Source organism: Aquila chrysaetos, assembly GCF_900496995.4.
Source record: "Aquila chrysaetos chrysaetos chromosome W unlocalized genomic scaffold, bAquChr1.4 W_unloc_3, whole genome shotgun sequence".
Taxonomy (NCBI): Eukaryota; Metazoa; Chordata; class Aves; order Accipitriformes; family Accipitridae; genus Aquila; species Aquila chrysaetos.
The window spans coordinates 4,176,468-4,196,201 of NW_024470323.1; the positions used below are offsets into that span (position 1 = coordinate 4,176,468).

Here is a 19,734-nt window from a genome sequence, read left to right on the forward strand (position 1 = left end):
TTTCAACTACCTACAACGGACAGGGAAATGATCAGCTGGCTTCTTCTGTCATCAACATCAGTGGGAATGAAATGCCTTCATATTATAGTGTAGGTGATGGTAAATTCCTGTGGGTCTGCTAGTAGAACATTCACCATTAATTACCTTCAAAAGAGTATTCTGAATCCTGAAGATCTCTGTGAAGAGCCTTCTGCAGTCCCTCAGAAGAGTTACATTCAGTCTGTGGGACTTCAATCATATCATAGATTGAGTAAAGCCTTATCTATTTCTGGCTTCTGGGCCCCCTGCCCAATGACCCATCTGAACTCTTGATCCACCCTTGGGTGGGAGATGGGAATATAAGCTTGTTTTAATTACTGAAATAAGGGGAGTAGAAATATTGCTGGAAAACACATTTATGAAAATGCCTTTGAGTAGAAAAACTGAAGACCTGAGAAAGGCAGGATGGTTATTTATTAATAATTTGTACCGGGATCTTAATTTGAAGGAATGGGGTAAAAATATGAGTCACCCCTAAAAAAACTGGCTCTTGCATTGACTCCTAAAATCAAGTAGCAAAAATTCTTCTCTCATAAGCACTTTTAAAAGCCCAATAACACAATAATCCTTCTGGAGACTGTTCAGCCATGTCAGGAGCTGCACAATGACCAGGGTAAATACTTTACAATTTCTGGAAACCCTTCTAGAGAAGGATTTAAAAGGGTCATTAGAGAACTATCTTTAGAACAATAATATAATTTCACCTTTAAATGGTCAGAACACAATCAGATTTGTAGGTCATGTTGCCAAAAAGGGAAAAAACCTGTTGCCTGTGAAGTAGCCAAAGACAGCAGCTGCTCTTAGATGTTAGATGCACCTCCTCCCTTTTATAACAATAAACATTCCTGGCTAAATATCAAGGGCACTGAAGCTCAGCTGGTGGAAGGGGCATAGTCCCACTGTCTCTGGGTTTTCCATGGTTACATCACTGAGGATCTCATTAGAGATGTGCCCTGGCCTGCAAGGAATACCAACAGCACCCTGAGCTCTATTAACAAGAGCACAGCCAGTCAGTTAGGGATGTCATTACCCTTCTCTATTCAGCACTCATTAGATCACACCTAGACATCTAGTTTTGGGCACCCCTTCCCCCCAACATAGGAAAGACAGTGACAAAGACTAGTTTCCCTCACTACAAGACAGACATTGAGTTGCTGGAGCGTGTCCAGAGAAGGGCAACCAAGTTGGTGAGGGGTCTGGAGCACAAGTCTTATGAGGAGCAGCTGAGGGACCTGGGGCTGTTTAGTCTGGAGAAAAGGAGGCTGAGGGGAGACCTTATCGCTCTCTACAACTGCCTGAAGGGGGGGGGGTTGTAGCGAGGTGGGTGCTGGTCTCTTCTGTCAGGTGGCTGGAGATAGGACGAGAGGAAATGGCCTCAAGTTGCGGCAGGGGAGGTTTAGATTGGATATTAGGAAAAATTTCTTTACTGAGAGGTTTGTCAGGCATTGGAATAGGCTGCCCAGGGAAGTGGTTGAGTCACCATCCCTGGAGGTATTCAAAAAGCATGTAGACGGGGTACTCCAGAACATGGTTTAGTAGGCATGGTTGATGGTTGGACTCGATGATCTTGAAGATCTTTTCCAACCTAAATGATTCTATGATTCTATGATTCTAAAGTGGAGTGAGTTCATCATAGGGCCATCAGGATGGACAAGGGCTGGAGCACTTGCCCAGTGAGAGCAAGAAGACAGAGATAGTGTCTTCACATCAGGGGAAGTTCAGATTGGACATTAGGAAAAGGTTCTTCACTGAGAGAGTCATCAGTCCATGGAACAAACTCCCCAGGGAAGTGGTCATGGCACCAAGTCTGTCAGAGTTCGAGGAGCGTCTGGATGATTCTTAGTTACATGGATTAGTTTTAGGTAGTCCTGCGAGGAGCAGGGAGTTAGACTCGATGATCCTTATGGGTCCCTTCCAACTTGAGATATTCTATGATTCTGATTCACAGTGGTGCATGGTGGGAGAATGAGAGACAAGGGACATAAATTGAAACAAGAGAGGTCCAGACTGGATATAAGGAAAAGCTTTTTCACCTTGAAGGCCAGCAAACATTGGAGCAGGTTGTCCAAAGTCAAACCACTTGTTCAGTGGTTTTCATTGTTTTTAATAACTTGCAGACATATTTGCTATTGCAGAAATATATATAGTACATATATAATGTACATACCTATACATATGTGATATATTACAGGTCAAGACTGGGGAGAGTGGAAACAATGTTGAATTTGGTTGGGGATTTGAGATAGATGAAACCAGAAATGGTTAAGAAAGGTATAGCTATTTTTATGAGTATCTGCAAGTTGTTACCCTGATGACAACCTTTGAAGATGTCAATATTTACTATCTGAAGATGTTAATCTCATCTGGGGATTTTTTTTATTTTGGTTTGCTTACTTGAAAAGGGAAGATATCACATGCACCAATACATTAAAACAATGATAAGGTTGCAAAATGAAGCACTTGAGTTAGAAATGCAAGCAATGATGTTACCTATAAAATTTTAATTCTGTATTATTTTGTATATGCATTAAGGCATTGCTTCTGACCACACATTTCTGTATTTTTCTTTTTCATGTCATCCTTGTTTTAATTACTGTAGAGAATGAATAACATAACAGGGTGAGGAAAATAGCAATGTATCAGACTCATTATTGCAAGTGTTGGAATGTAGACAGTAAATAAGGCAGCAAAAGGATGGTTTTGTAGTTGTACAACCAAATGCTGCCTTGGAGAACTGGAATTGATCCCTATTTCTGCCATGACATCCCAGTTATGCTGGGTATATCATATATCACAAAATTCCTTTAATAAGATCTCCTAGGATACTTTTTTACTAGTAAATAAAATAGGGGAGGCTCTGAGTGCAAATGGTACATCATGGCTTGTACTACATGACTAAACTCTCTTACCCCTCAAAAGAGGGTGGCCTTGTCTATACTGCTGTCTAGGGACAGTCCCTGGCCCTTGTCACTGCTGAGCCATGCCCAAGCAACATCCAGCTGTGAGTTAATTGTCATGGGCCAAATAGAGCCAATGGCACACAAATGTAAAAAAGATATGGATAGTTATGGCACAGTGTTTGAGCAGATATGTGAGGCCTCTTTAGTTTGCCAGTGAAGATGAAGCTTTACTGTATGTTCTTTTCTTGGTGCTCAGTGCGTGACCTGAGATTTCACTGGCAGAAAGGCTGCTGCCTTTACCTGCATCTGAAGCGAACATAAACATAGCATGTCCTGCATTGTGCTAAATACTTTGAGAAAACAAGCAAACAGACTGATCAGGCTCATGGCATATCAGATTAGGCATCCAAGATTAATAAATAGTTTTGAATATCTTCCTATGCCTCATCATCCCCTTGGTGAAATGAAGACACCATGAGCACTGTGAAAATGCTGTTACTTAGCTCTGTAAACCTCTCAAATGCTCTGCTGGGAAAAGCCTTAGGAAAACAGATGAGGAAATAATAATAAATACATATTCATAGCAGGGTTTGAATATTGTGTGGGAAGGAAGGCTTGAGGCCAAGCACAATATTCACCTTGCATCAGAGACATCTTGGGAAAACAAAAATAAAAACAGATGTAATGAGTAGCCAAAATGCTGTGGTGGGTCTGCAATCTCACAAGAGTGGTATGTGGTAAGTCTGCGCTCTGCAGATCAATCTCCTTGAGTTCAGAAATTGGCCTGCCCATTGGAGGGATCTTTATTTCTGACTTCTGCACAGAAACTTCTAGCCTGAATGAAAGTAGCACTAGAGACCCTCCTCTGGCATTTCTACACATGGGGGTGTTTGCATTTGAAACTATAATATCCTTGGAGCACATGTAGGACCAGCCATATATGATTCAGGTTCATCTACTCTATCTAATGTCAAAGGGTTTTTAGAGGAGGTGGCAACAGATAGCACGTTGTGCAGGCACACAAAAGCCCAGTCAGGTTCTTTTCATAGGTCCCAGTGCTGATTGACGAATTTGAAGCCCAGAACATTAAGTTTTTAATCTCTTTAAAAAGTCTTTTTTTTCCCCCTTTTCTTTCTTCTGGCGTTAACATCGGTCATTTCTAATAGTCACATAAATGGCTATTCCCCCTTTGAAGGTCATTAAATGAGTAGCCACAAAGACCCTGCAGTAAAGAGTTCCTCCATCTAATTACCCCATGAGTAAAAACATGTAAAATGATTGTGTAAGTGTGTATGTGAGTAGGTATGTATAAACATATCCATAACAAAAATATTCTGGATGGACTCTGTCTATCACTTGTATGGAGAGATGGATAGAACAGTGATAGACACATAGACAGACAGATAAATAGAAGATAGATTCTGCTAACATATTCTTGTCTAATAAATTGTTAAGCTACAAAAGAAAGCAGAAGTCCCTGTGTACAATGTATAGATTTTCTTTAAAGTGAGTTATTGGGAAAAGACAGAGCTGTCCCTTTAACTGGAGATCTGCAAACAGCTGTTCCTTATGCATACATGCTTGCTTGGTCTGAAAGTTTTGGTAAGTCAGTGCATAACTGACAGTTAAAGTCATCTCCCCAATAAGCAATCAACATTATAATAAAGGAAACATGCTTTCACTGCACCTTTGAGAGTGCATCAGAAATTAATCTAAACATCAAATTAATTATAGTTTGTAAATGAATAGTGGCTCACAGCCCTAATACTTCTCCCGCTCCTCCTCCTCCCCCTAAAGCCTCCCCCAACCAACTGCAATGGCTGGAGGTGCTGTGCAGTGAGTTTGATGAACAGCTCCTTCTCTTTCTTACTCACACAACTCTTTCCTTATCAGCTGGAGAAGAGTCCCATCCTTCCTCTGTGGACCTGAGGTCTCAGAGCCTGGCTGCTTTGGAGTATAACAGAGAGTAGCTGGCAAATAATAAACTTTTGTACCTCCTTCCCCTTTCCTCTGGGAGTCCTAAGCACCTCTCCAACGGTGTCCTCCTCCCCTTGGCTTAATTTCCAACTAAGCTGGACACCTCATGAATCTCTCCTTGGCTGGCTGGCTGTGCCAGGTCCTTCAGAGCGGAGAGGACCACAACAAACTAGTGCTGATCTGAACTGAAACATCCCAGGGTCAGGCATGCTTAATGTGCCTGGAAAATCATTCCCATATTGTCTCAACACAGGCACTCAAATTAGTGGCTTCTTCCATTACACTCTGAGCTTTGGTCCGTAGCCCATAGCTATATCATAGAATCATAGAATCGTTTAGGTTGGAAAAGACCTTCAAGATCATCGAGTCCAACTGTAACCCAACACCAACATGCCCACTAAACCATGTCCTGAAGTGCCACGTCTACATGTTTTTTGAACACCTCCAGGGATGGTGACTCAACCACTTCCCTGGGCAGCCTGTTCCAATGACTGACAACCCTTTCAGTAAAGAGTTTTTTTCTAATATCCAATCTAAACCTCCCCTGCCGCAACTTGAGGCCATTTCCTCTCGTCCTATCTCCAGCCACCTGACAGAAGAGACCAGCACCCACCTCACTACAACCCCCCTTCAGGTAGTTGTAGAGAGCGATAAGGTCTCCCCTCAGCCTCCTTTTCTCCAGACTAAACAACCCCAGTTCCCTCAGCCGCTCCTCACAAGACCTGTGCTCCAGGCCCCTCACCAACTTGGTTGCCCTTCTCTGGACACACTCCAGCAACTCAATGTCTTTCCTGTAGTGAGGGGCCCAAAAGTGAACACAGGACTCAAGGTGCGGCCTCACCAGTGCCGAGTACAGGGGAACAATCACCTCCCTGCTCCTGCTGGCCACACTATTTCTGATGCAGGCCAGGATGCCGTTGGCCTTCTTGGCCACCTGGGCACCCTGCTGGCTCATATTCAGCCGGCTGTCAACCAGCACCCCCAGGTCTTTTTCTGCCCGGCAGCTTTCCAGCCACTCTTCCCCAAGCCTGTAGCGCTGCATGGGGTTGTTGTGACCCAAGTGCAGGACCCGGCACTTGGCCTTGTTGAACTTCATACAATTGGCCTCGGCCCATCGATCCAGCCTGTCCAGATCCCTCTGTAGAGCCTTCCTACCCTCGAGCAGATCAACCCTCCCTCCCAACTTGGTGTCGTCTGCAAACTTGCTGAGGGTGCACTCAATCCCCTCGTCCAGATCATTGATAAAGATATTAAACAGAACTGGCCTCAAAACTGAGCCCTGAGGAACACCACTTGTGACCGGCCACCAACTGGATTAAACTCCTGTCCTGGTTTCAGCTGGGATAGAGTTAACTGTCTTCCTAGTAGCTGGTATGGCGCTATGTTTTGAGTTCAGTATGTGAAGGATGTTGATAACACTGATGTTTTCAGTTGTTGCTAAGTAGTGTTTAGACTTATGTCAAGGATTTTTCAGCTTCTCATGCCCAGCCAGCGAGAAAGCTGGAGGGGCACAAGAAGTTGGCACAGGACACAGCCAGGGCACCTGACCCAAACTGGCCAACGGGGTATTCCATACCATGGGACGTCCCATCTAGTATAGGAACTGGGAAGTGGGGGCGGGGAATGGCCGCTCGGGGACTAGCTGGGTGTCGGTCGGCGGGTGGTGAGCAATTGTACCGCGCATCATTTGTACATTCCAATCCTTTCATTATTGCTGTTGTCATTTTATTAGTGTTATCATTATCATTATTCGTTTCTTCTTTTCTGTTCTATTAAACCGTTCTTATCTCAACCCACGAGTTTACTTCTTTTCCTGATTTTCTCCCCCATCCCACTGGGTGGGGGGGAGTGAGTGAGCGGCTGCGTGGTGCTTAGTTGCTGGCTGGGGTTAAACCACGACAAATCCGTTCACCACAACTCTCTGGGCTTGGCCATCCAGCCAGTTTTTTACCCAGCGAAGAGTATGGGAATGACAATCTGATATTGTCCAGGGACCTGAAACAAAATGTATTTCCACTAGATCATGCAAAGTAAAGGACGTAGCCTAATTCCATGGGCTATAGGGAGAAAGGGTCAGGTAGAGACTTTTCTCAGGAAATTTGAAATCAGGTTAAAAGTAAAAAGAAAAAATCAAATTTAATCATAGCACTGGTAACAACAGGAAGCAGAGCTCCTCCTCTCCCCCAAGTGCTTTCTAATAATTCCTCTAGCTGGTGAGAATCTTCCTATTTACCAAAAGAAGAATCAGAAAAGAAACCACAAAAATCTTTGTGATGATAACTAACTCTCCTCATCCATGAATCTTAAGGCCCTGTGCAAGGGAGTCAGTATCCTGCTACAAAAAGGGGAACCCAAGGCACACAGCTAGATCTCCTATATGGGGCAGGAACAGGTGACTGGAATTTCTTACCCTTGTACCAACTTACTCTTGGACCTGCTCATTTCCCTGGATGAACTTAAGGAGAGTTGTTGTTTTTATTAAAGGAGAAACTGCCAGATTTGGCAGGGCATGTTGGAGGCACATTGTGAGCAGGTGCTGAACAATATTTTTCTGATGTATCTCAGGGTCCATTGTTCCATTCCTATGTCTTATGGAGTGCTGCCAGTGCACTTTAGACCTGATCTGCAATGCCCCTGGTCCCAGGGCCCTGCGTAGCTTTGCCGGTGTCCTAATCTCTTGATGCTTCTTTCTTTTTCAGCTTCCATGTTGAAACTCTGTAGAATGTCACGACCTACCTGCTGCCTTGCATCTCCCACTCCACCTTTCTGCCACCACACTGCAGTCTTGAACTGCCACGGTGTGTTTTTAATAACATGATACAAGCTCTACCCATCCTTCAGCCCTTCTGAGCTTCACCCCCTCCTGTGTCCAGTCCTCATTCCTCACTGCTTTTCTCACCTTTAATCTCTCTCCTTTGGCTCCCCTGTTTCTTTTCATAACCTAGGAGCCAGAAGAAGTTTAATAGGGAATAAAAATATTTAACAGCAAAGGTAATTAACTACTATGACCCACATCAAGTGATGTTATTTTCTCTCTTTTGGCATCTTCAGAGAAGACAGAATATTTTTCCAAATTGGGCGACCCACTAGCAACTTTCAAGTGGACCCCTTGCAGGAATCTGGAATGAACCTCGATGTCCATGATGTATCAAGAGTAAAACAAAATGTTTCCTTTAGGCCATGTAAATCTATGGTCCTAAGAAGCCCTTGCAGTTTGTAGTTGAAGCTAGAATGCTCCTTGCTATGTTTAATGTGGGACATTTCAAAAAGTGGTGGGACATCCCTTTTGCCAGTGTGAAAGTCCATCTGGAATGCATAGAAAAGGAGAAAAATATCCAGCAGTTGTGGTTGCTCACACCTGGGGTGCCAGACCATGTTGAGCTGAGTGGAGGGAAACCATGGTGTCTCTGTGACCATAAGAGCAGTTCTTCACAGCCTCCTGGAGTCATTGTCCCATGGGGAGAAACTGAAGCTGCCACACCAGTAGGTATGGGGAACAGGCACGTGCCAAGGAGACGTATGTGGGGGACAAGAAAGGGGCATGGAGCAGAACTGGCCTAGACAGTGTCCACTGCTCGATGGCATGCAAAGAGCTGGTAGATCCAGGTGCTCACTGCTCTCAGAAAAAGGTGACTGGAGGAATGAATTTTCCAGTGTACCAGTAAAGCAATTCCTCCAGCTTTAATTTATCTACATCTTTTTTGACACCTTGGGGTAGTCATTTGGCCTCTGCTGCTGCATCCACATCCTTGTTTTTCTAATTTCTGTCATCTCTTCCTAGTTAATATTGCCCAAACCTATCCTTTTCTCTCTCTTCTCTGTTAAAACATTTTCCTAGAAGATGTCTGTCTCTGTATTTCACTAGTTTAACGTCTTCAAATGTCTTTTTAACATGTTTTTTGTGTGACAACAGTGAGTGCTACTGAAATTAGGACTGTATTGTAGCGTCACCCTACGACAGATGTAGTTAGCCATGTGTGGGCAGTGTGAAGAACGGCTCTTCTCATATTGACTACTTGCCTTAGCAACCTTAATAGTGTCATTTTACTGGAGTTTTATTTTTGTCTTGTACACAAACTGGTCACATTTAAATTATCTGCATAACTGACAGAGGAATTATCACCAGAACCATTGAGACCAGCACATAGATGTATTTCATGTCCTCTGGCATTTAGCATACCTACACAGAGAAGAACTTAGACACATGCAGTGGGAAGGTGAGAGACCCAGTGCAATCTCTGCCTTGCACAGAGACAAGCTCCAGGGTCCTGTAGAAGTTGACGTTCAGGCTGTGGCACACTGTACCTCTGTGCAAGACTTCCTAGATCAGCCTGCTGTGAGAATGGGAGTCACTGTCTTCAAGGAGTGTCCAACTAAGTGTAATTTTTCCCTGAGACAATGATTCCTGCTGTGGCCCTGCCATTTCACCGGGAATGGACAGCATGTCCCAGTAGGAGAAACATGCTAGCTGTAAAAGATACGCATGGGAAGAGGCTACAGGTATCAGCTGGGCATTGAGTGAAGGACTAGTGAAAGAGGAGAGAGGGGGCAGAACGGTGAATAGCTGTGAAGGTGAAATCAGTAAGTCTGAATACGAGAGGGTGGACAAGGCAGTGCCTGAGGAGAAATCCATGGAGATGCTGATATGGTTGGTGTGATAGAGGCTCATGCCATGGGGATAGACAGGATGTTGGTGAGTGGGAGGGAGAAGTGTGGTCTGCACTTGGTCGTGTTACAGCTGCACCAGGATAGAGGGGAAAATAAAAGCCAAAGGTTTGAAAAATTGTAAGAGAAAAATGAAGGATTTGGGTCTGGCCTGGATGTGTGCAGCAGAAAAAAGTGGAAGGCAAAGAAGCCTCCCAATTTAAGTTACTTTTTTCAGTGAGAAATCAGGGTTGTTTCTCAGGCAGTCTTATACACTACAGCAAGCAGTCCTGCTATGGAAAGCAATAGACATATTTTGAGCACTTTCACATTTTATACATGAGATGATAGGTGTTTGCTGTAGCTTGCATTCCTTGCTGCTCCTTGTGAGCCAGGAGGCAGTGGACTCTGAACTGGGAAAGTCAAAGGTTTCACGACCACAGCATGGTTTCTTCAGCGCGTGCAGGTGCTAGTGGTTCTCTGCAGGGTCAAGGACTCCAGAAACCAGGAGAAAGGCTTGTGGCTGATATCGCTTTCTTCATAACAGTCCTGCGGCTGCCCCTACACTATCCTGCCAATAGTGGCCAGAGGAGATAACTGTGCTGGAAATGCAGGGGAGAATTCAGAGCCAAACGGGAAGGAATAAAAGTCTTATTTTGAGATACTGCTCTACTAGCTCACTCAGTTTGGGCCTGCTGCTTACAGGTAGTTCAACAGTGAGATAGGAGCAGCAAATGAAGTATTTTTCTGTTCCTGTGGAAAAAAAACATGGTGACTTTTTTCTCCATAGAATTTTCTAAGTTTGTCTAAAGCAGGACTTCTTGAGAATTTCTCAACAACCTGTGGCTAGACTCTGTTATAGCAATTTACTTGGAATCTGCATAGCAGATATACTTTAAAAGGTCATATAATGGTGTAATATCTTTCTGGGGCCAGACAGAATTGTCCCCACACACTACCAGTTGGAGAGCTCTAGCTGGGTTAAAAAAAAGTGAAACAACGCAAATGCTATGTTTTTACATGTTGAGTTTTGGAAAATGTTTAAGCAGAAAAGGAAAGAGTTTTCTTACTTTCAAAGTTAACAAAATCACTTCTTTTCCTTTAGGAAAAAGTAATTATTTTTTTTAATTGATTTTCTGAACAAAAAAAATTATAATCAGCACCAGCTTCAGTGAACTTAGCAAAACAAATGAAAGGCCTGATTTTCTGTAATATTGTCTACATTTTTACAGTTCTTCAAAGTTGAAGGTCAGCAGGGTAGGAAGTTTTGAAGAGCAGCATGACATACTTGTGCTAATTAGGTATGTGTATTTCTGCTATTTCTAACCTTCTGGAGGTGGTGTACATGGCAGCATACTCAACATGCCTGTCTGAGACCAACAGTCATAGCAAGCACTCAGCTCTATGGGAAAGTAAATTAAAGCCAGAGAAAACTGGGGCTTGACCCCTGGGACACAAAACTGACTGGACTTAGATATTTGTGTCTCAAAAGCTAATATAAGGTGCCTACAATCCACTAGCAATCTCTATTTCCTGCTTTTGCTTGCTTGTGCGCTTGAGTTGACACATCCAAAGGGCACCTTCCTGCTTTCAGGCAAACAAGCTGATGTTTAATTTTGCCCACTAAGACTCAATGTTAAGAAAAAAAATCTGCTAATATTCCTCAATTCCTGCTCAGCTCTCAACCACGATCTCGCAGTACCTTGGAAGCAGCAAAAAAGCCAGCCCCACAACCCTTGCCCCACAAGCTAGGTATGTGTTGCTACCTTTGTGAAGCCTTGTAGCCAGAAAGCCTTTGAGCTAAGAGGAGATAAGGTGAATACCTGTCCAGAAGATACTCTCGCTTACTGGACTTGGCTCTCACCTCATTTCTCCATTTACCTTTGGTCTTCCCACTTGTCAATATGTGGAGAACTAGTCTCCTAAATATTTATGATAGGAATGGCAATTTCATTGCCAAAGGTCCATTGCTAAACTGTGGATATCCTTGAGGCATTAATTTTCAATGTCACCTAGAGTTCATCTTGTTATGAGCTTTTCTATGGTTAAAGCTCTAAAAAAGCAGGTGGGCTCTGGAGAAAATGGGGCTAATTCATAATTTCTCATTTGAATTTCCCAACTGCCTCTTCACACCAAACTCTTTGTCCTCCATTCCGTGAGTTCTTGAGAGTGCAGCAACTCAATGACTACTGCTGAAAGGGAACGCTGTGTCCCCTGACATCAGGGGACAGAGTTCCTTCAATCGAAGGGGAAAGTAGCCTGTTCCAACCCTCTGTGGATGGGCAGGAGGAACTGTGTATAGAGAAGGGGCATGAAACTCTTGGAAGTATTGTCTGACACGCACCATAGCTAGCAAGGGATGAGGTAAGCATTTTGGGAGGTGGGCTGTCCAGGAGGGGGAAGGCAGCATGGAAGGGAAGCATAGTGTGTAGACTGAAAGTGGCTTTAAAAATCTAATGAAACTCCAGTAATGCTTAACTCTGGAAGTACACCTGAGAGACAGAGTCCAGATCAGCTGCAAGTAACAGGAAAAGGAAAGCAATAGTTTGTCCCATTGCACTTCTCAGGGAAGGTCTGCAAAGAGTGCAGGTGACGGAGAACCAGAAATTACACATCCCAGTGGTGGGCACATGGATGGGGAGATCCCCTATCCACCAGGTGGGATGGGATCAAATGTGTTGGGGTCCCCATGCCACTGAGCTGCCAGAAGGGACCCTTCACAGCAACACCTTTGCAAACAGTGGGATCCCACTGAGACACCACGCACACATCACCACCTGGCTGTTGGCTGGCTGAGCCTTCCCGTTGTGGGTGCAGCTCAGTATGTCCCTAGCTGGTGGCTCACAGGCAGCTGAGGCTGTGCTCTTTTCATGCTCCAGCTGGTGGGGGTTGAGCCAGCAGTGAGGCCAGAGCTGTGTGAGCACGGTGCAGCTTTCAAACCCAGCCTCTTAGCATGGCCTGTCAGCTGAGGCAGAGGGTTTGCTCAGTCTATCTGTATCTGCTGTGCTGCTGGCTCGGGTCCAGCAGGCTCAGAGCATGGCTGCTTGCAGTCCAATAAGCAGCCACCCCCCAGAAGACCAGGCTTTCAGCTGATGTTCAGCCCTTTCCCCCTTGCAGTCTAATGCACCACAGCTGCTGGAAAGCTGCCCCCACAGCTCTGTCTTCCCTTCAACCCCATGACCTGTTTTTCCTTTTCCTTAGGTACAGAAATTCCCCTTCTGCCACATGCTCCCACTGCTGACCCTGTCAGCATTTCACCTACCCCCCCCAGCCCCCTCCATTTTGCTCCAGGTGTTTTAGTCTTCTCTGTACCCTCTCCACCTCCCCTTCCAAGGGAGGATATTTTCCATGCCACCACCAGCAGCCGCAGCACCCTGCTGCTGGTGAGATGCCAAACCTTCACCTCTACGCAGCGCAGACACCTCTGAGCAGGAGACAATTAGGAGAGAAAGAGGGAAGGGGGAGTAAATTGAGAGAAATCATAAAGCTTAAGCAGAAAGAAAGCAGTTTGAAAGGTAAAGTATTCAGAGAAAGCCCTTTCCTGGATGAATCTAATTGTTTTGTTATCTTTACCCACCAAAGCATTTACTTTGGTTTGTCGCCCGATCCACAAACACTTTCGAGGAGATGACATTACCGAAAGGCAGGAACATCTGCATCAGCTCAGCATCCCCAAACTCCTGGGGCAGATGGTAGATAAACAGGTTACAGCCCTCTGGTCCTATCAAGAGAAAAAGAAGACCCATGAATGGAGAGAAATAGGATATGAGGAAGCACATGGTGGAGATCTACTTTGCCATCCCCTCTCTCTGACTGGTGAGGGGTCACCTCTAGGAAGCAGTCTGTAGACTCTCAGAGGAACGGACAAAGCAGAAGACCAGGAACTCAGAAACTCACATAGACGCTATACTAACTTCATTAACCTTCCCAGGACAGACACCAGGATAAAAATCTAGAGACAGGAATGCAGCAGCACATGTGGCCATGGAAAGACAGAATGGAGGAATAAGAACAAAAAGAATGAAAGAATGCTGTTCATAGTTTTTGTTTGTTCCTCATAATCTCATTTAACCTGTAGTTTTGGGTGACCCACATGAACCCTTGCCTCTTCTCAGTATCTACATGCAGAATTTTCATTATCTTTCTTGTATCTGTGTGAGGACTGTGATAACAAGTAGAAAGATATGCACAAACCCACAGGCTTATTTTGTTTTGTAGAATTTTACATTCAACCCCGCAGCTCAACTCAACCTGAAGACGTACCCAAATTTGGACAGTTTGGCCATGTCCCCCATTCTAGAGGGTTCTGCAAGAGAGATTACAGATGGATTTAAATCCAAATTACTAGACAAGAGAAATTGCCTTTTTTGCCTCAGTCTTGTAACATATATGCTCTTACAGACTTCAGAGGGTGCTTGGAAAAAATATCCAGAGAGGAGTCATTAGTTGGAATATGCAGTTTTGTTAGAGAGCCTCAGAAAATGTTCTGTTGAAATTGCATTTTGGGGCAGAAGAGGGAGAATCTGCCTCTGGTCAAATAGCCTAGAATGAAACTTTTCAATGTGACTTTTATTTTTAAGCATGCTGTTCTTGAGCAAAAGTCAAAAGGGAACAGGTGTGTCCAAGTGTTTTTGTTGAAAAAAATAACCATTTAAACCCCTTGCAGCGTTCACTAGCAGAAAACTCTATAGTTTGAAGAGGCATTGGGGATTGGTTTTTTTCATGGTCTTATTTCCAAAGGTGCTTCCAGCTGATGCCCAGCTCTGCACTGACCTCGACAGGTATCTCCAGCTCTGCTTTGCTCAGGGAGGGGTCGAGATGAAGGGGATACAGTGCATGCTCCTTGCTGCACTGGTAAGAGGACAGAGGGAAGGAGGGTTCCACCCCCAGCCCATGTACCTACAACCCTGTGACCTGACTCAGCCAACTTTCCCCCATTTACATCTGGGGCACAGTGTGGGGAAGGAAAGATTTTGTTGAGTTTTTTTAATACTCTCATTTTCTTCATCACAGCATAATTACAGTGTCATAACACAGCAAATTACAACTTTGCCTTTCCTGTTAGGGAGAGGAGTTTGCCTAGATGCTCCCACCTTTTATTAGCCATTACTCATCCCCCCCCCCAGCTGGCAGGAGAACAGTGAACTCAGGATTCTGACAGATGCCCATTTAAAGCTCATTAAAATTCCTGGGCCTCAGCGTGATTGAAGTCACAGGCTCTCCACATTTCCTTTTGTATTAATGGAAAACGAAGCTGTAATGAGTATTTGCTAAGCACAATTTTCCCCACTATTTTGCTAAAAGGACTGTCACGAAGGAACAGCTGATCCTTTGCATCTTGTACATTTCCTAAAGGTCATGAGGATGGTAACAAGGTTTCTTCCAAATGGGGGGGATGGTGGTACGGCGGCATAAAGGCATTTATTTAAATTAAGCACCCGGTCATCTGCTTAGCTAAATTACTTTTGAACCTCAGTGGCCCACAGTCATGCTCCCCTATTTCATGCCAAGCTTTTCCATCTTCCCCCCCACCTCCTGTCTACCTCTTCCTTAGTCTCCTCACTGAGCAACTATCCCTTCTCCAGTCCTTGCTGCAGTTCATTTCCACACAATATGGAGTTATTGGCATGATAAACTAGATATGAAACAGTCTGAAAGTGTTAAACAAACACCAACCCCCTTAGGTGTCTGTTCGAATTGAAAAAATTCTGCCTAGAAGACCACGGTCCAGAATAGCAGGGAAAATTCATTCCTTCATCTGAACACGTCCCAGAGCACTTCTGCTGTGGGATTTGAGATCCACATTATAATGGAATGTGTAAAATCTTGGCTTTGCTGCAAGTAGTGGCAAAACTCCCACTGACATCAGAGCCAGCAGTTTGCTCTGTAAAACTGGCAAATTCTTTCAAAAATACCAGCTGCATTTCCTGGGGTATTGGATGTATTGTGCATGAGTAGGGATTCTGCCTGTGTGTGCTGAGAAACACCTATTAAGGCATAAGGCAGACCAGGAGACACACAACTTCATCTACACCAGGTTTAGAAGTTCAGCTCAAGGAAAGAACAACCCTTAGTTCACCTTGAAATCAGCTTTGCCTCACACTGCTCAGAGACCAAGAGGAAGAGACCAGGGAGGATGTGAAAAAGGCATGAGTTGTTCAGCTCAGAATGCTATGAAGAGCTAAGTTACTTAGTGCACACATGCAATGAGTTTTAAAGGACTCAGGATTACTGGAGCAAGAGGAAGATCACAACTGGTATGGCAAAAACTTAGTGAAGACTCCAACTGTCTTGTTGGAGTGAAAGGTCTTGTTTTGGACTGAGTTAATGTATTATCGGAGATCAGTATACTTGGCAGTTCAGGGTTCAATACAGTACTAAAATTATTTACCCCACACTTTGTTTTCAAAAGGGCTGTAAGTCAGCTTGAAATCTGACCCTCATGACACATTATGAGAAGAGAATCAAGGTTCATTTCTACCCTGACATCTACCATGGCTCTTGGTTTTATGGCTTTAAGTTATAGATATTTCTGTTCATTGATACACAAGAAGCACAGATAGGCTTGATTCAGACAAAAAGGAAAGAAAAGTTATAAAGAACGCACAGTTTATAACTAGTCTGTAAATAACAGGCAAACCATGCTGGATAATAGAAAAACCCATGATTGAGGACACAGAAGGACATGGTAGAAAAGTCTGTGGTGGGTCCATGTTGATTTGGCTTGGTTGGACCTGAGCTGTTAAACCATTGTTCTGCCCATGCTCCTCACCCTACAGCTCATTGTTAGTTTTTTAGCATGGGGACAGCTGCAGACCCAACCTATCCCTGGGTGTCCACTGTCAACGTGAGTAAAATCCATATACCTTTGCTGACATCAGCTAGCTATCATTGCATCTCAAACACTGGGAATCAGTGTCATAAGGAAAGGCTATGACTAGATGGGTCTTCCAACAGTAATTAAAACTGGGCTGTCCTGTAAGGTTGTATGAAGTTAGCCTGCAGCCCTTTGGTCAGCTGCACACTTAACCTCTACAGCAAATACTCAGAGGCTGGAATTTCATTGCCTCATCTGCATCTGCTTGCTATTGAGTCCCCAGCATGTTTGAGCACAGGGCAGATGAGAGTCACAAGCCTGCACCACTTTATTTTAATATCCAAGTGTACTTCTGAGTTTCAGAAACTATGTCAAGATGAGTAATACCACACAAATTTAAAGTTACCCCCAAGTTTTGCCTGGTTGACGTGGCCTGAATCAAGACTTCATCTCTAGTTTTGATCATTTTGGATCTGTTCCACCCTATCTACCCCATCAGCTGCCAGCAGCCTTAGCGCTCATGTGGAATTAATGACTAATCTCTCCAGAAACATTGCAGTAGCCAAGAAGCTCTGGGCTTGTTATCTAACCGGGATCCAGGAGCAGAGAGTTAGCATTATTATTAAAAATGTGATCATCAATGTTATTGTTGTGGTAGGGCTGGTTCATTAACGAATCAATCTTTGTCCTCATTCTTGCGAATATAAAGTACTCTTCTCAGCACTGAGCATTATTGTTATTAGAGTTCCCTCTTGCTGTGTTTTCCTGTTAAAGGTTAGAGATGTTTAAAGGTCTTGACCTTCTGCTAAAAGGGAGTGTCATGCCTTAGACATTCTCCCTATAGCAAGCAGCAGAGAAAGGCACAGCATCTAAACACTGCAGGAAAATGGAGGATGCTGGGAACAGCAACCTGCATTGGACTGGTGGTTCATCTCATATACGTGGCCCCCAACCATCCTCAATGCTACCTGCTTACAGGAAGGAGAGAGGAGTTATGAGATAACTTGTCCACCGGGTGACACTCACCCTCAACCCACAGAGACACACCATGCCTTGTGAACACCGGTCTTTGGGCAGCAGGTCTTCAAAGTGTGCACAACAGCTATCCCTTGCTTCTGATGGTTCCTGGCACAATGCTATGCTGAGCAATGATCTGCTCGCTATTTTGTCCTGTGCTTAATCTAGCCCCAGTAAGTAATAAAAAGCAAAGTCCTTCAGCATGGGGGAAACATCTCTGTAATGATACGTTAGGTCTGTGCATCTGTTCTCACAGCAGGGACATGTACTAGAGCTAATCAGGAGCTGGAAGTTGTGTTCCCCAGGAAATTCTGACATTGGGGAAAAAATAATTCCAAATTAGATCGAAATGTGACATTCTTAATTTTCTTAAAAAATGAGATTTCTCCCCCAAAGTAGTTCTAGGCCATCAGAATGTCTTTCTTTGATAGTGTAATCTTGATTAATTTCATTCTGACTGTTACAGTATATTAAAATATTAAATGTCATTATATATAATAACATGTATAACATAGAATATATCTGAGTTAGTGATCTAATAGAGGATAAAAGTTGAAATGTAATTATTTAAAAAGAGGATCTCTACACTAAGCTGAAGCACCTGATTTAAATGCCTCACTTAGGCAAGGAGTTCCCTTTTCTTGTCAAAAGGCAGCAGTGGACTCCCTGGAGGACAGTTGGGACTACCTGAGTGGGTTGCCTCTGAGGATCCCACTGCTCCCCACTGACTGTAAAGGGAACATTACATGGCACGGTTACCTCCCAAAACATTCACATGCAATAGTGGGAGATTCACCTCTCCTTACTTTTCCTGTCTCCAGTGAAGTCATCTAGTCGTGTGGACTAGATAATCCAGGCTCCTCTCATAGTCAATGTAAAGAAATAGGTACTTCTACTACATGATTCATCTCATTCTGATATAAAGATTGTGCTCTAAAAGGGCTGATTTCTGTTTCCAGATTATCAAAGGAGGCTGAAAGGACTACATCAGCTGCTCTAAATAGCAGGTCCTCTTTCTCTAAATAGCAGGTGCCTGAAATCATGTTACTGGCTTCTAATGAAGGGCCACCAGTTCTTTGTTTCCTATTAAATTCTTTATTCCAATTAAATTGCATTTTTATCCGCATTTTTGTTGCTTGTCTCGAACACAGACCCCCCCCACTGGCCATTATTGCCTATGTTGCTAGCAGGTCTTTCCATGGGCCATGCACACCACCATGCTCCCCTCCCTGGGGACTGAGGAGATCTCAGCAGCAATTTCCCATGAGGATGTTCCTGCATACTACTGTTAGTGCCAATGATGCCGTGCTGCCCATGGAAATGGAGAAGACTCAGTGGCCCAAGCATGCAAAGCAATTGGGTGTTTAATGGATACTCGCTAGGTGTATGATAAGGGGAACCAATGTGGGGGGATGGTATGCTGGGGCCAGAAATGAGGACAGCCCATTTACTCACCTTCTCTCTGTTGCTGTGGGATCATGGGAGGTGGCTGTGGGAACGCTTGGCTAATCTGACCATAAGCAGCAGGATAAGCAGCTATAGGGGAGAGAAGAAGGAAGGACAGATTTCAGTGCTGGGAAGCAAGGACCTTTCACTCCAAACCATCATACCATGCTAGAGGTGGGCTTTCCCCCTGCATTTTGGCTTTGTGAAGGGCCATCTCATGCAGCCTGAGATGTGGCATAAGCACCACAGTCATGCTCCAGGAGGTGCCACATGGCCCTGAGCACTCACCCTCCCTTCAGCTTCATCAGCAGTAACACCGGGGACAGCCACGCGGTGTAAATGGGGGTCTCTGCTGAGAGCTGTCCCAGCAGAGATGTGTAACTATCCCAGATGGTGCCACAAACACATTCATTCACAAGCTCAGTGTGTTGATGCCCATGCTGACAGCCACGCGCAGAGCGCATGCACACATTTCCCTGTATAATCTCTTGCACCCTGATTAACTCACATGTTCATAAAAACAGTTCACACGTGTTTCCTTCCTTACTCTAACCTTCGTATGCCCACACACTGTACAGGCACAGTTGCACATACACTCTTGGATACACATTTTCGTTCATGTCCCTAGAGACTTCCTCTCTTTCACACAAACACAGTGGAAGCAGTGTGCAGCAATTAAACAATTTTCCCCACCTCAGCTCCCCCACCAAGCAGACAAGGGGAGCCATTCAGTACCACAGATGGTAGATGATGTGCCTTGCTGCTAAAAATACAGAGTACGGGTCGCCTGTGAGCCCAGAGAGAGGGGGATAGGGGCCATGTGTGTGCAGAGGGGTTAATTAAGAGCTCAAAGAGTTGAGCTGCTTCCCATCTATCAAACCTCACAAGCAATAA

The 19,734-nt window shown here is 44.4% G+C and overlaps 1 protein-coding gene across 1 annotated transcript in view; it reads right to left on the reverse strand.

Annotated features, from left to right (window-relative positions):
* Positions 1 to 19,734, reverse strand: part of LOC121232999 (CUGBP Elav-like family member 4) — a gene marked incomplete at its 5' end in the record, with an annotated part of 104,480 nt that overhangs the window by 53,094 nt on the left and 31,652 nt on the right. Inside the window, 2 exons of the mRNA XM_041121546.1 lie at positions 13,198 to 13,281; positions 18,850 to 18,930. Of these exons, the coding sequence (XP_040977480.1) occupies positions 13,198 to 13,281; positions 18,850 to 18,930 (165 nt within the window). The remainder of the gene's footprint in view (positions 1 to 13,197; positions 13,282 to 18,849; positions 18,931 to 19,734) is intronic.